This window comes from Pantherophis guttatus, chromosome 7, assembly GCF_059756535.1.
Source record: "Pantherophis guttatus breed Tessera chromosome 7, ASM5975653v1, whole genome shotgun sequence".
NCBI lineage: Eukaryota > Metazoa > Chordata > Lepidosauria > Squamata > Colubridae > Pantherophis > Pantherophis guttatus.
The window spans coordinates 23,300,865-23,317,626 of NC_142069.1; the positions used below are offsets into that span (position 1 = coordinate 23,300,865).

At 39.7% G+C, this 16,762-nt stretch overlaps 1 protein-coding gene across 6 annotated transcripts in view; it reads left to right on the top strand.

Annotated features, from left to right (window-relative positions):
- Window positions 1–16,762, top strand: part of TBXAS1 (thromboxane A synthase 1) — a 275,226-nt gene that overhangs the window by 203,249 nt on the left and 55,215 nt on the right. For 4 of the 6 annotated variants that reach the window (XM_034403670.3, XM_034403666.3, XM_034403668.3 and 1 more), the window contains exon 10: window positions 3,266–3,553. The exons of the other annotated variants lie outside the window; for them this stretch is intronic. In XM_034403670.3, the coding sequence (XP_034259561.2) occupies window positions 3,266–3,553 (288 nt within the window). The remainder of the gene's footprint in view (window positions 1–3,265; window positions 3,554–16,762) is intronic. 6 annotated transcript variants of the gene reach the window in all.

The following is a 16,762-nucleotide window of genomic DNA, read 5'->3' on the forward strand; positions in this document are numbered from 1 at the left end:
CATCTCAAATGATCTAAATGCCAGAGCTCACTGTAACAGCATTGCTAAAAAAGCATTAAGAGTTGTTAACCTAATCTTGCGTAGCTTCTTCTCCGGTAATATTGAACTGCAAACTAGGGCATACAAAACTTTTGCCAGACCAATTCTTGAATACAGCTCATCTGTCTGGAACCTGCACTGCATATCAGACATTAATACAATTTAACGAGTCCAGAGATATTTCACAAGAAGAGTCCTCCACTCCTCTGCTCACAACAAAATACCTTATGCCACCAGACTCGAAATTTTGGGCTTAGACAATTTAGAACTACCCCACCTTCGGTCTGACTTAAGCATAGTACATAAAATCATCTGCTACAATGTCCTACCAGCCAATGAATACTTCAGCTTCAACCAAAACAATACAAGAGCACACAATAGATACAAACTCATGGTAAACTGATCCAAACTAGACTGCAGAAAATACGACTTCAGTAACCTTTAAAACTTTAACCTTAGACTGTCTACTGTAGACCTCACCCCATTCCTAAGAGGTCTGTAAGGGACGTGCATAAGCGCACCAGCGTGCCTACTATCCCTGTCGTAATGTTTTCTTTTATTCGTATCCTTTTCATGTATTTATAATTATGTTTACACTTGTCATAAAATACATCTTGATGAAATAAAATAAAATAAATAAATAAATAAATAAATAAATAAATAAATAAATAAATAAATAAATATTGGATTCAAAGAAGCAAATAGCCAAGGAAAAAGGCTTTGTCCTAATTCTAGGCGCAGTCTAAGTTTAACAGAGGATACTTGTGGAGTGTTGCTCGATCTATGTTTTGTGATAAATCACAATGTGGGTGTTTTTTGCTTTGTTTTGGTTTTTTGAAATAGCATAACATGTGTGAGTAATCTTGGGAGAGATTATATGCCCTCCCCCAAATGGCTAATCAGTCTATTAATAGAAGCTAAAAAGGAAGAAGGAAAATAAGCCAGCAAGTCATTGGTGGCCTCCAAGAGTGGCTTTGGTTTTGTCCAACAAACCAACATTAAAGGAACTCCTAGGTTAATGTAATTTGCAACTGAAGCCTTGATAGTATTATTGAGGATAACTGGCATGGAGTTTTCCCACTTCAGTGTTAAGGATTACCCATAAAGATCTGATCCCAAATTCAAGCTGCTGAACTGGTTTTCAGAAAAGAGGAAAAAAATTGAAAGAAAAAAATGTGATCTTCTCCAGACTGCATTTAGTTTAGCTGGGAAGAAGAACTTCTGAACTTTATTTGAAGAGTTAGGCAATTTCCCCCCCAAGAGATGTATTTACATTTTCCTCATTGTTACATAATCAGCTCACCAAGCTTGTTACCACAATGCAGTAAAGTCATCAGGGAGAATGGAATCAAATTGTATCTGGCTCTTGTGATTTCCCATACCTTTTTTTAGATTTAAATGTTAGCCAAGCAACAACAATAAAACATAATGCAAAACTTTGCAGCATTGAAAACAGTAAAGTTTGCTACCAAATCACTGGTTCAATTCTGGGGAAGAAATGTGACATAGGGACTGTGGGTTACTCACCTCTGATTTTTTTTAAAAAGACTGGAAAATGTGGGTGTAATTACCTAGCAATGAAGAAAAGAGGGTTTGCTGTCTTCTGTAGAAAACACATGGAAGCAGTTAGAATACAGGTAGTCTTTGACTTGAAATCACAACGGAGGCCAAAATTTCTGTTGCAAAGCGAGACAGTTGTTAACTGAATTTTGCTCCATTTTACGGCCTTCCGCATTGATTTTGCTTGTTAGAAGGCCGGAAAAAGTGATCACCTCGGGAAACTGCAACTGTCATAAATGTGAGTCAGTTCCCAAGCGTCTGAATTTTGATCATGTGACCATGGGGATGCTGCAATGGTCGTAAGTGTGAAAATATGGTCATAAGTAACTTTTTTCAGAGCCATTGTAAGTTCAAATGGCCACTAAATGAACTGTTGTAAGTTGAAGACTATCTGCAAATGTATGTCCATCTAGCTCAGGAGTATCAAACTCAAGGCTCGCGAGCTGAATCCGGTCCACAAGATGTTTAAATCTGGCCCGCAGGGCTGTCCTGGAAATAGCAAAGGACTGGCCCATGGTGCCCCTTGCAGCCAAAACAGGGCACGGGCGTGCAAGGCCCCCCTGCACCCTGTTTTGGCCAGTAAAGTGCTGCAGGAGGATGTCCAGGCCAAAAACAGGGCACAGAGGAGGTCGCGCAGCCCCTCTGCACCCCATTTTGGCTGGCAAAGTGCTGCAGGTATCCGTCCCATCTCCTCCCCCACATCCAGCCCGTGGAGGAGAACTACAATGCTGATCTGGCCCTCGAAGAAATCCAGTTTGACACCTCTGATCTAGCTAATAACTTGCTGTTCAACTAGTAACTTCTTTTACCCTGCAGGGCAGAGAGGGCATTTATATCTGAAAGGACCTTTCATGGACTATGAATGTTAACATGCTTGTGAAGAAGGCACAGAAGAGGCTGTACTTCCTGAGAATGTTCAGGAAGATAAATCTATCTCAGCATCTATTTCTGTCCTACTATCACAGCACCATTGAGAGTGTCCTGACATACGGCATTCTTGCATGGTATGGGAGCAGCTCTGTAGCGTACAAAAAAGCTCTACAGAGAATCATTAAAACTGCCCAGAATATCATCGGGCTCCAGCTACCAGCCCTCTTCGAATTTCGCTGTTTGAGGAAGTTGCATAACATTCTCAGAGACTCTTCCCATCCTGCTTACAATCTTTTTGGACTGTTACCTTCTGGCAGAAGATACAGAACAATTAAAACTTGGACCACAAGTTTTCTGAATAGTTTTTATCCAAGAGCTATAATTGCATTAAACAATGAACTAATGGGCCACCATCAGTGAGCTGTTGGACAGCATTACTTGGTCTGTTGTGTGGATGTTTGGGTGGTTTAGGGGTGGGGAATTTGTGGTGGGTGGGAGTGTGTTTGGGGATTGTTATGTGTGTTGGACCTGGTCTTTGGATGTTAAGTGAATTCCGTTGTATGGGTATACTGTATATACAGTACAATGACAATAAAGTTATTATTATTGTGTCACAAAATCCGGAGTATAGCAGTCAACTTTTCTAATTATCACATTTTATGAAAAAGCGTAAACATCCATGAACTGCAGCTCACTTCATCGATTCCATATGTTTATATTTTTAAATATTTTCATAGTTGGAAATAGTACTACCAGGCTCCTTGATTTTTAATTTCTTTTACAATATGCTTTACAGAGACGCACAGACTTTCTCCAGCTTATGCTTGATGCTCGGATCCCAACCACTGACATCGTCATGGAGCAGTCAGACAGAGTCAGTCAAGATGATTTCCCTGAAGCTCTGCCCAAAAAGCAGCAGATGTGGTTGAGTGATGACGAGATAGCTGGACAAGCCACCTTGTTCCTAATTGCTGGCTATGAAACCAGCAACAGCACACTTTCCTTTGGCACTTACCTGCTGGCTACCAACCCCCAATGCCAGGAGAAGCTGTTGCAAGAGGTAGATGACTTCTTTTCAAAACATGTAAGTAGGCATCCTGACCGCCATTCTCATTTTAGACAATGGGTGAGTGGTGAAAGAGAGAGAGAGAGAGATGCCCTTGATAAAGTGAGACAAACAGGATGGTTTAAAATGTGGGTTACATTTGTCCTGCATGACGAACAAAATGCATATTTCAGTCAAAATCAAGCCATCTTGATGAGGGCAAATTCATGCCCCATCTGTGATCTTTATTGTGAACAAAGCAATACAGACAGATCAGTTCCAGATGGAAGGTCAGTGCAATTTATCTCTGTGAATGGAGAAGATGCTTTATAATATTTTCACAGGCCAGAAGTGTCTGTCAGTGCATGCATTCTGTTGCAAATGCATAAACACTGTTCCATTGATCTGTTTGCTCTATCAACTGGCTAGGAGCACTTCTCCATACTTTTAGACAAAAAAACCTTCTCAGTTCTTTTAATGGATTCCAAATATTAAACTTGGGAGTCTTTTGCATCAGTGTATACTCTGCCAGTGAACTGAAATACATAATCTGGCCCTGAATTTTCAGTTTTTCCCAGATTTCCGAGATTTACTTATTTACTTATTGCTATTTTAAGGGGTCGTAGGATTCTGGCTGTCATTTCCAACACCCCTTTTGTGTCAGAAATGACAGCCAGAATCCTCCAACTCCTAGGAATAGCAATAGCTCACAAACCCACAGCCACACTCTGCCAGGAATTATCCAGAACCAAAGACAAGATACTGAAGTATGAAAGAAACAATGTAATTTACAAAATCAACTGTAACAATTGCAACCAATTCTACATGGGACAAACATCACATCAGTTAAAAACCAGGATCCACGAACACCAGCTGGCAGTCAAACACCACGATCCCAAATCCTTAATCTCTCAACACCAAACAGCACCAGTTCGATTGGAGCAACACAAAAATCATCAGCCACGGTACCACCCGCCATGCTCGTGAGTTCACCGTAGCCTGGCACTCCACAAGCAATTCCATCAATAGACACATTGACCTACAACCATCCTATAAACACCTCAGAATCCAAATCAACTGCACAGTCAACCAGAGATAGCACCGACCTTCAACCAACCCACACAACTCCCCCCCCCACCAGCAGTTCATCTCCCAAGGACCCTGACCTGATGTAACCTATCACAAGACCTGTCACAAGACTCTCACTGATGACTTATACATGACCCATCATAAGACCCATCACAAGACCCTCACCTGACACACCCACACCTGAAGCTATGAACAGAAGCTTCTTATAAACAGAAGAACACTGACATCCCCTAACTCAGGGGTGAAATCCAGCAGGTTCTGACAGGTTCTGGAGAACTTGTAGCAGAAATTTTGAGCAGTTCGGAGAACCGGTAGCGGAAATTTTGAGTAGTTTGGAGAACTGGCAAATACCACCTCTGGCTGGCTTCTGGGGTGGGAATGAAGATTTTGCAATATCCTTCCCCCAGGAGTGGGGAGGGAATGGGGATTTTGCAGTATCCTCCCCCTGGAGTAGGGTGGGAATCAGAGGTGGGTTTCAGCAGGTTCTGACCAGTTCTGGTAGCAGAAATTTTGAGTAATTCAGAGAACCGGTAGTAAAAATTCTGACTGGCCCCGCCCCCATCTATTCTCTGCCTCCCAAGTCCCAGCTGATTGGGAGGAAATGGGGATTTTGCAGTAACCTTCCCCTGGAGTGGGGAGGGAATGGAGATTTTACAGTATCCTTCCCCTGCCACACCCACCAAGCCACACCCACAGAACCATAGTAAAAAAAAATTGGATTTCACCACTGCCCCTAACTCCACTGAAGATGTTATCTAGCCTGGTAGTGAAATGTTCGAAAACCAACCCACAAGTTCAGAGGTTGAACCTTCACCCATATCCTATACTTGAGCTACAGATATTTGCCATTCTTGCAAGTCGTTTCTAATATCATAAAAGGAGGGAAAAAATACCCAATGCTTTACTTTATTGACTATCCATTAACCCATATCAGGTATAATGTATAAAATAGAGAACTATAATAAGACCATGTGTTACAAAAAGATAGAACTAAAAGGAAATGCAAATCACATTTCTATATTATCCCTACAATTTAGCCCCATCATATCCACATATGTAGTTCTGTACTATTTGATTCAGATAAAGGGCCATGTTATATGCAATATTTGGGAGCAAAAGATTTAAAAGGGATTTGATTGTAATTAAATGTAAAGGCAAAGGAAATAACCATTTCTTTTATTGTCCCAAAGATGCTTTTTCAAGAGGCAACTGGACTTTCTTTGTTCTTCCTTGAAGACGTTTCACTTCTCATCCAAGAAGAACTTGGATGAGAAGTGAAACCTCTTCAAGGAAAAACAAAAGAAAATCTAGTTGCCTCTTGAAAAAGCACCTTTGGGACAACCATGACCAGGATGACTGAGAATCTCCATAGACTTTTCTTTTGTTCTCGCCTCACCATCTTTTCTAACTTCAATCCATCAGTTTTTGAAGTATGACATGTAGCATTCTATCCAACAATTCAGAAACTTTTGATTCCCAAAAATTGTACACTCTCGTCTACGTCAGTGACCATGATTGGTGGAATATATAGTCTTCCTTCCTTCACTGAACTTGTTACTGTCTTATATTGTCTGAACTTGTTACTGCAATATAAAAATATATTGCAAGGCTGTTTCCCTACCCCTACATCAGTGATACAGTGGCCAAATTCACACATAATGGTAAGCCATGATTTCATGTTACATGGACCAGCAGAGAGACCACACTCAAGCATCCTCTCCATCAGAATATAGTCTGTTTCACTGTAGGTGTGATACCATAGCAATTATAGCCCCCAGATATATCCCTGGAAGGAAAAAATATTTTCCTTCCATGGAGTTTATAGACAACAATGAAAAACAAAAATTCTTGTGGATCGTCCCCCCTATTCTAATACTTTATATTTTAGGTTATTATTCAGTGAACCATTTAGCAACAAAAACAGCTTTCTCCTGACTATTAAAAGAAACTGAATGTCATACTTACAGAGATGATCTTGTCAAGGAACCACCCAGGAATGATTGCATGTATTTAGTGACATCCATGTAGTCTCAAAGCACTTTACACCCAGAACTATAGAAGCTACAATTTCTTGAATCAATATGCTGCTGAAAAGGCTGTATGTATCAGGAGGGACTGCGGTGTAAACAGAAGTTGGTAGAAGAGTTCCAGAGGTGAAAGAGACTATTGTGCATACACAGGCACAGAACAAAAGCGAGTGCAGCAAATAGATATAATTTGCCTGTCCAAAAACAAAAACACCAAAGTACTTTGATTTCTTTATATATGTTCTACACTTAGAGCCGTGATGGCGAACCTATGGTGCATGTGCCAGAGGTGGCACGCAGAGCCCTCTCTGCTGGCATGCACACTGTCGTCCCAGGTCAGATCTCCGTGGCATTTCTTTCGTGAGCTTCTGTTTCCCTGCAAATGATGAAACAGAAGCTCCTGAAAGAAAAAGATCTTGCCACGCTGCCAGTGTTGGGATGCCCCGCCTCCCGCTGGCCAGATGGTCTTCAGGTCTCTGCTGCACATGCATGCATGTCCGTGTGTGGGCATGTTTGTGCATGTTCGTGCATACACGTGCACACCAGGGGTGAAATCCAGCAGGTTCTGACAGGTTCTGGAGAACTGGTAGCGGAAATTTTGAGTAGTTCAGAAAACTGGCAAATACGACCTCTGGCTGGCCCCAGAGTGGGGTGGGAATGGAGATTTTGCAATATCCTTCCCCCAGGAGTGGGGTGGGATGGGAATGGGGATTTTGCAGTATCCTTCCCCTGCCACGCCCACCAAGCCACCCCCACCAAGCCACGCCCACAGAACCAGTAGTAAAAAAAATTGAATTTCACCACCTTTCAATTTGGGCATGCGCGTGCATGCAGTTTGGGCAGTCACCGCTTTAGAGCCTATGTTGCAAGGAAAGGTTTTTTTTTTAGAAAAATAAAATAAAACAAAACAAAATCACGAATTCTTTCCTAGGGAAGGCAAGTGCCAATCTCCTTTTTTTATTTTTATTTTTTTGAAAGATCATTGTTTATAAAGCAAGATTTAATATTTGCTTGAATCAATGGGAAGATTGTCAAATTTCTGTAGTTCCTCTCATCAGATCAAAACAATGGAAGTATACTCTGCCTGTCAAGATGAAGGGTAAAGCCTCAAAGATGGGTTTTGACTGACAGATATTTCTTTTATTCCCTTCCCTTTTACTTACATAGCTACACACCTGCCATAGTTTTTGCTCTTTTCAGTGCTACTCAGCACACCCACTTAAAGTCTAGAAAATAAAGGGCATATGTAAATTTAGTTTAACATTCAAGAAGATGAAACTTTATTAGAGAGGATATTGAATCATGAATAGGGTTTCTAAAATACATTCCAGCCAAATCCTGTGTCCATGCTGTTTAATGGCATTTTACAAGTTCAAAAAACACACACCATATTTTTGTATATAACTTAAGATTCCTGTCCTATCAATGAATCTTTGAGAATTGTGCACTGGATTTTAATTTTAACGCTTTCTCAGTTTTCAAAGCTGTGTGTGAAATGAGATATTTTAAAGTATATTTTATAATAGTATTGTTGTTTTTTTAGCCATAAGATTCTTTTGCTCCAAATTGTCAACTTTCTAATGATGTAGAAATGCTTTAGTCGTTTTAGGGGAATTCAAAATCTTTTGAAGATTTTGCTTTGAAGGAGAGAGTTATAAACAGAAATATTCCTAGTAAATAGGATGTTTCATATTATAAGTCAGGCAAGGAGATTTCATACTAGTGACTTAGGCATCATAATTATTACAATGATTGATCAGGTTAAATTGTTTTATGGATATATATTGACAGTAAACACTGAATATTGTATGTGTTTTCTGGCGTACAGTGCAATTTCATATTTCTGTAAAGTCATTCCAGAATTAAATTTGAAGGGCTGGAAATCTTTAGAAGATAAATACTCAATCTGAACATTAGTTATTTTACACTTAAGAATGGGTCTCTTTAGTTTCTCCAAGTACTATTAATCACTGTATTCCTTTGGGATCTACAGAAGTCTTTGGTCAAGGGAATGTAGACAGTTGAGTCTATAAGCATCAGTTATTCTGAAATGACATTTTCCCAGATTGGCAAAACCTCAACCTGTTGCAGCAGCTTTTTTTCCTTGCAAAGCTATTTGTAAGTGTTAGAAACTTAGAAAAATGATTGTTGCCTCTTTAATCAGTGGCCTTATTTATATTTTATTATGTGATTGCTATATAGACGACATCACCTGAACTGCAATTGTAGGAGATTTACAGAGAGTACAGATGATTGGAATTAAAACAAGAACAAGGAAGAAACATAAAACCAATAACAATAACTTTGCCAAAACCCCATCCCTTGGAACAAAAAAGCCTATTTATACACCATAAAGAGTATAATCATAAACCAGTGTGCTGAAAAAGCCAGTTAAAGAGAAGAAGGAAGGAAGTTGGTATATTTTACCAAGCCATAACTATCTAAATTCAAACATGTTAAATCAAGACCAAACAAGCCACATAATAAATCATGAACCAGCCCTGTGTGTTACAGAGGTAAATGACCGAATACAGCATGGGTAAGGAGAGAAGTTTATTCTATCACCTAATCCCCCCTTCCCCACCCTAAATTATGCACATTCTATTTACAAAGTCTGAATACCAATGAGAATGCTTGTCTAATTTATTAAGAAATACTAAATCCCTAGAAGCGTTCGCTAATGGAATTAGGCAACAATTTAATGTTGCTGTAGCTTAAAAAATGTTCCAGATTGTGTGAGTATATAGTTATAAGTATATAGTCAGGAATGGAATTTTTCCTCCAGGTATGTACATAAATTAGGGTAGCATTAATGGGAATCAAGAGTCCATTTATTTGTCAATAATTGTGCAAAGTGAAAGCTGAAATACCAGTTGCCGAAAGCATGGAAACTCATTTGTATGTAATGGTTATATAAAGCAGAACCTTCAGTGAAGTGAAGTGAAACTTTGTTTGGCTTTGCATTTCTTGGTTTCGCCTACTTTCTGCAGCTGACCATACTGCTAGATTGAAGTAGCACATTTTCTATTTATTGATTCATGCACTAGCTGAATGCAGTAGCTGATTGATGTTAATATTAAATATTAAAATTTCATGTCGTCTCTAACCCCTTTTTGTAAGTTCTACAGCAAAAAGTGGTGACAAAAACAAATAATTTCCCCTCTTCTAAAGGCAACCTATGTCCCAAACCCATTCCCACCCAACTCCCAACCCTTGAAAATACAGGATTCCCAACCTCAGAAGTTTGAAACATCATGCCTTTTGGCTCTTCCCCACCCTTCCCAAAATCACACACTCACTCTCCCCTTCCAAAAAAGGACTCCAACCATCAAGTTACATATTTGTAATATACCCAATTTAACCTGATTAGGCTGGAACTGCTTTGCCATGGGCCTTATAAATAGTAATAAATATTTTCATTTGAAACTACTTGAAACTAAAAGTCTGTAGAGATTCTCAGTCATCTAGGTCATGGTTGTCCCAAAGGTGCTTTTTTTCAGGAGGCAACAGGACTTTCTTATTTTTTGTTTTGAAGACATTTTGCTTCTCATCCAAGAAGCTTCTTCAGCTCTGACAGAATAATGAAATCCCACTATCCTGCAGACTTAGTGAATAGTTTGACAGTGTTGAGGGAATTATTTGTTTAGCAGAGTGATGGCATTCGGGAAAAAACTGTTCTTGTGTCTAGTTGTCTTGGTGCAGTGCTTTATAGTGTAGTTTTGAGGGTAGGAATTGAAACAATTTATGTCCAGGATGCGAGGGGTCTGTAAATATTTTCACACCCCTCTTTTTGACTTGTGTAGGATACAGGTCCTCAATGGAAGGCAGGTTAGGGTTAGCTGCAGGATATGGAAACCCAGCCAAAGTTAAACGTTAGGATGCAAACTTGAACTCCAACTGCTCTATGCCAAACCTTTGGATATGGCCCCTAAAGGTAAAGATAAAGGTTCCCCTCGCACATATGTGCTAGTCGTTCCTGACTCTAGGGGGCGGTGCTCATCTCCGTTTCAAAGCTGCAGAACCAGCGCTGTCCAAAGACGTCTCCATGGTCATATGGCCAGCATGATTAAACGCCAAAGGCTCACGGAACGCTGTTACCTTCCCACCAAAGGTGGTCCCTATTTTTTTACTTGCATTTTTACGTGCTTTCAAACTGCTAGGTTGGCAGAAGCTGGGACAAGTAACGGGAGCTCACCCCATTACGCGGCACTAGGGATTCAAACATCTGAACTGCCGACCTTTGATCGACAAACTCAGTGTCTTATCCACTGAGCCATCGCGTCACTAGATACCCGGAAGGGAAAAACTAGTAAATCAAAATGAATTTTAATTTAAAATTAAATGTAAGTAAAATAAAATGCATTTTTTAATGGGCTCCACTCAGTATTTTTTTAATTGAGACTCATAGCACGCTACTTGTAATTCAGACTTATGGCCTAAAACAAGCTTTATGCCCTTATTTGGAACATAGCGTGATATGGAGACTGAGCCAGTTTTTCTTAATTCAACAGTCCATAGTCACTAAACTATGCTTGATGCAATATGTGAATTCAGCAGGGTTCCCACAGATTTTATTTCCTTGTTCTAAATGGAGGTGAGGAGTAGGACAATTCAAAACCTGTTTCTGTGTTTCAAAAATAATATTGCCAGAATTTTTTAGAGTAGTTGAAACTCTTTATTTAATTTCTTATCTTTTAACAGTGGGACTTACGATAGATCTTTAAAAAATAACAATAAAGTAAAATTCCACTTTCCCATATTGTATCAATTTTTTATGATCAGCTAAAAATGATTCTTGGAAAATATGAAATCTTTCTTTTTTTAACCTTGCCAAACTACTACTACTACTACTACTTCTACTACTACTACTACTACTGTTACTACTCCTTGTTCTCTTTTCTCTCTCTCTCCTCCTCCCTCTCTCTCTCTCTCATGTTTTCTTTAATTTGGATTATGAAAGTGAATGCAATCTTTTGTTTTCTTAACAAAGTTTCACAAATCTCATCATTTTCTGCAGATAATGTATTTTATTTTATTTTATATTGGAAGTCATGTTTCAAAAGATTTAGGGGAGAACACTGTCTTTATTATGGAAATAACAAATTGATCATATTCCTTTCTCCCTTCCCCGCAGACAGAATGAATAGCGTACTAATCTATGAAGATAATTGTGCAGAAAGTCTGTTCCAGTAATACTGCAGTGTCACTACAAACTGACTAGCAAATTGGTGCCTTCAGTCTGAAATTACATGTTGCAGTTACCAGGCATCACTTCAGATTAGTATTACTTCTGTCGTGGGCAGCTCACAGAGTGTTATATTGATGACTTCGGGGAGGGAAATGATACCTAGATTGCAAGGGGGGGAAAAGAACAAGAAGAAATCCACAGATAGCTTCTTTATTATCTTAATTTTCTATCTTTCTGCTTATAACCTGATGCTAAGGTCATTACCACTCATAATTTATATGCATTATCTAATATAGAGTAAGCGATTTACAGAGTCAGCATATTGCCCCCAACAATCTGGGCCCTCATTTTACTGACCTCAGAAGAATGGAAGGCTGAGTCAACCTTGACCCGGTCAGGATCGAACTGCTGGCAGTCAACTAGAGTTTGCCTGCAATGCTGCATTCTAACCACTGCACCACCTTGACATATTAATGGAGTTCTGCTCTTCTCATGGCCTGGAGAAAAAGTGGAATAAAAGACTAGGATATGTGGCAAGTGATGGAACTCACTCACTTATGAAAGGAACTCAGGAGACACAGTGTTCCTGGAAAGGGGAGAGGCTGGGAGAGAAATGGCTGGCTGAGGCCAAAAGGGAGGTGATGAGGCTATCACTTTTAGCACTTGCCAAAACCAGTTCTGTTCATACAAGAAAGCTGTGGAATTGTTCAGGTCCAGGTGCTACTTCTTGATTTTGTGCGTTTGAAATGGAAGAATTTTAGACTGTTGTACCTAATGACAATTTCAGGATGTTTCATTTATGATGGACGCAAGGTAAAAGCACTACTATGGGACCATTGAGAAAAAATGATGTTAACAGCTCATGGTGATGCCATGTGGCTTCATGACCAGTACTGAGTCCTGTGAAGGCTCTTTTATAACTCCAGTCAGTTTACATCAGGGGTGAAATGCTCCCGGTTCGGATCGCCCGATCCGGTAGAGATCGTGACGGGTGGTTCGGAGAACCGGTAGCGATTGTGGCGTGAGGCTCCGCCCAGTTGTCCTTACTTCCTGGTGTTAACCAGGAAGTAATGTGTTTTGTACCTTCTGCGCGTGCGCAAAAGGTTTTGCTTTTTTGCTTTTAAAAGTAAAAAAAAAAAAAAGGCTCTGACGATCAGAGCTGAGCTGCGCAATTGTCAGTCTTTTTTAACCTTTTAAAAGCATTTTTAACAACCTATTCAGCCGAATAGGTTATTAAAAAATGCTTTTAAAAGTAAAAAAAAAAAAGGCTCTGACGGTCACAGCTGTGCCTCCCGATCATCAGAGCCTTTTTTTTACCTTTTAAAAGCAATTTTTTTACAACCAATAGGTTGTAAAAAAATTGTTTTTAAAAGTAAAAAAAAAGATCATGCGCCACAGCTGATCACCCCCCCAAGCGCGTTGTTCTACTTACCCCATGCCTCCTTTTGGCATGCACTGCGCACGTGTGCGCGCACCTCGCATTTGGTGTGTGATGCGTACTGTGCATGCACATGAACAGTGTGCGTTTGGCACGCAATGCGTATGCGCAGCCGGCGAACCGGTAGTAAACCGGTTCAGATTTCACCACTGGTTTACATTCTGATTCTGTGAAGTCCTAAAGAGCAGAAATTACTATTAAACCTGTCTAGGTATACAGTTCATGATAGAATTCAAACATTGGGCAAATAAACAAGGTTGTTAACTTAGATTGCTGAATAAGCCACAGTCAGTCTGATTCCACATCATATAAAGCCTTATCATCTCATCTGACTGAGTTTACACATTTCATTTAAGTCTTGATGAGGTTAGTTTGCTCAGCATAATGTATGAACTGGCTATAGATGCCTCCCTTAAAGGTTGCATGAGAAAAATAGCAAAGATTGTTGATTTAACTGGATACGGAGGAGCCAAGAAGTTACTGATTACACAGCAGCTTCACAGGGAAGCAGAATTTATGAATCTGCTGGTGCCATATTGAAGGAAAGCCCTCCTTGGATAAAGCATTTAAGTTGGTTCTGTATTTGCTGTTGCCAAGAATTTAACAGACTGCTGGGGTGGGTAGGTAAAAGGAATGCATTGTGTATCAGCCTATCTGTGGGGAATATGCAACTTCTGAATGCTATGCTACTGTTACAGCTGCGTCTAAAGAGCAACTAAGGGGGACACCAGAGCTAAAGAGCAGAGCAGCAGATCCAAGCTTCCATTGTTGCATCAAAGAAAGTTCCAGCCCAAACAGGAAGCCTTTGAGAGCCCTTCCTGTCTAGGATGGAGTCTTGACTGTGTTTGGTGACACAGCAGTGGAGTTAATAAATAGATCAGCAAAAATACTTACATGGTCCAAATCTGGTAGCTGAGAACATTTTGTTGCCAAAAAGATACTTTAAATAATATTTACAGTATCTCACCCCCCTCCAGGTCAATTCTGTAGCGTGCCAATACTTCCAAGGCTATTTCCATGAGGCAACTATTTTCTTGTTCTGATGGGTTTGTACTCCTTCCTTCCTTCCTTCCTTCCTTCCTTCCTTCCTTCCTTCCTTCCTTCCTTCCTTCCTTCCTTCCTTCCTTCCTTGACAAAAGGGAACTTTCTAAAGTGGCAACTTATCTGTAATTTGATGTGGAACCAAAACCAGTCTGTCCTTAATCTCTCTGCCAAGTCTCACTCCTCTATCTTCTGCCCAAGTTATTTACAGTATATCGTTGAGTTTCTCTACTAGATTCTGTGTGTAAAAAAAGCTTGGTGGATAAAAATCAGATGAGATTACATGATGATCGATCCTGAATCTCTGGTGGCAGGTACAGACACAGAGCATCACTGTTCATAGTCTCGAGACAATTAACAAATTGTTACAACAATTCTGTCTTCTGTGAATATTTCAAATCATTAAATAATTAAGGCTCCATTTAATTGGAGGAGAGACAGTGGGACGCATTGAGCCACAAAAATGCCATTCTCTGTGATGTCTCTAATTCTAAATGTGTGATTTATATAAGACAAACAGGACCCCTTGTATGATGAAAGAGGCTCCCTCTGTTAATGTTGTAATTGTTATTTTCATAAAATGAAATAATGGAAGGTTGAGAGTTTAGCAAAGCAAGGCCAGAGGAGGGTAAGGAGAGGTAGAATTGCTTATACCATTTTCTTCCAGCTGTTTTTCTATTAAAATGACCATTTTCTCAGGTTTTCTACTTATGAAAAAATGGTTTTGAGTGCTGTCTGCTTTTCATTTAAAAAAAAGGCTGTTATATATATCAGTGATATAATTTGGCCCAAGGAAAAAAACACATATAGTGAGAAAAATTACAAGAAATATAGTATCAAGCAGAAGTGCCTATTGCTAATACATCGTTTGTCAGCTGCAAGGTAAAAGTGGAATTGTACCCGTCTTTTCATGTTATCCCAGAATTTGTTTGTTTGTTTTATTTGTTTGTTTATTTAAAAAAGCCCGTTTGGCGTGGTGGTTAAAGCATCAGGCTAGCAGGTGCAAAACCAGCTGAATGACCTTGGGCCAGTCACTTTCTCTCAGCCCTAGGAAAGAGGCAATGGCAAACTCCTTCTGAAAAACCTTGCCATGAAAATTGCACCAATTTGTCCAGGCAGTCTGGGAATTGCCTGAGAATTGAAAGTGATTGACTATAAGGAAAAAAAATGTATATTTTTACTCATCCTACCGCATTTCACTCATGGCTGTATTTTTAGCATTATCCTTCCATTTTTCCTAAAGGAGATAATGTTGTCAATTCACGAGTAACAATGAGGCTGTTAAAAATACTTTTTGCAGAGAATGCTGGTTTTTTATCGCTGGGTATCTTTTTAATTGATATTTTAAGCAGCAATCATGTTCAATTGTTTTTATTGCCTGGTTTCATGGTCACTGGAGGGAGGGGGCAATGACCTGGTGTTCACTTGCATACAGACTACAGTCAGAGAAACCAACCCCCTCCTTCCTCTTCCAGAGATACAGCTGTTACACAAGCAGCATGGAGATGTTATAAACTTATAAAGCCATGTATGCTTTTTTTTTTCTCCATGAAAAGCAAAACGAAAAATGGCATTTTATCAGGGACTGGTTCTAAAAATAACGATGGTCTGCGGAAGGATAGAATTTTAAAACCAATTTTAAATAAGTGCTGTATATTCATAGAATTTACTTCTCTGGATTTGTTTTAGAGCACTTTGATGATCTCTTCCAGCCCCGTTCTGTAGAGATGAAATCTAACTGAGTTTTACCCACCTTTCTTCCTGCTTCAGACATCAGCTGAAGACAGAGCTTTGGGAAGCAGAATCTATACACAGACAAGAATGCACCATCTTCTAAGAACAAGGTTACTAGAAAACCATTTTATTTGCAATTCGATTTTGGTGGGAAAACATCATTTCCCTCCCATTTAGCAAATGGGTTCCCAGAAGATTCAAATTAACTAATTAAACTGTTTTAGGAGTGTAGGAAGTTAGCACCCACCCCTCTCTTAGAAAAATGAAATATTCTACGAAATATTAAAAAGGCAGAATATTATACCGTATTTCCCTGGATGAGAAATGGAGAAACATGTTTTTTAGGCAAGAAGCAGACTCACTCTTAATAGCCCCCCACCCTCCTCAATAGCCCACAGCAGATGTCAGCACTTAAGAGATAAAGAGATTGCTAGGTCTATTCATAAGCAAATACCCTCACCCAAGATCCAACAAAGATAGGATTAGCCATCTACCCATCTAGCAACAGAACTCACCACATGGCACCTGGGGAGATTGCATCACCCAGCAAAGCTCAACCAAGCCTGGGACTCAAAAGACAACCTATGAAGTTACCCCTGCATGGCCCCATGGGAGTCTGACAACCAATCAGAATACAAGCTCAAATTCAAAGCCCAACAGAGGGTATAAATTTCTCTCTCATACACACCCATGTGCTTTTTTTGCCCAGGACCGCAAAAACCATGTCGTCC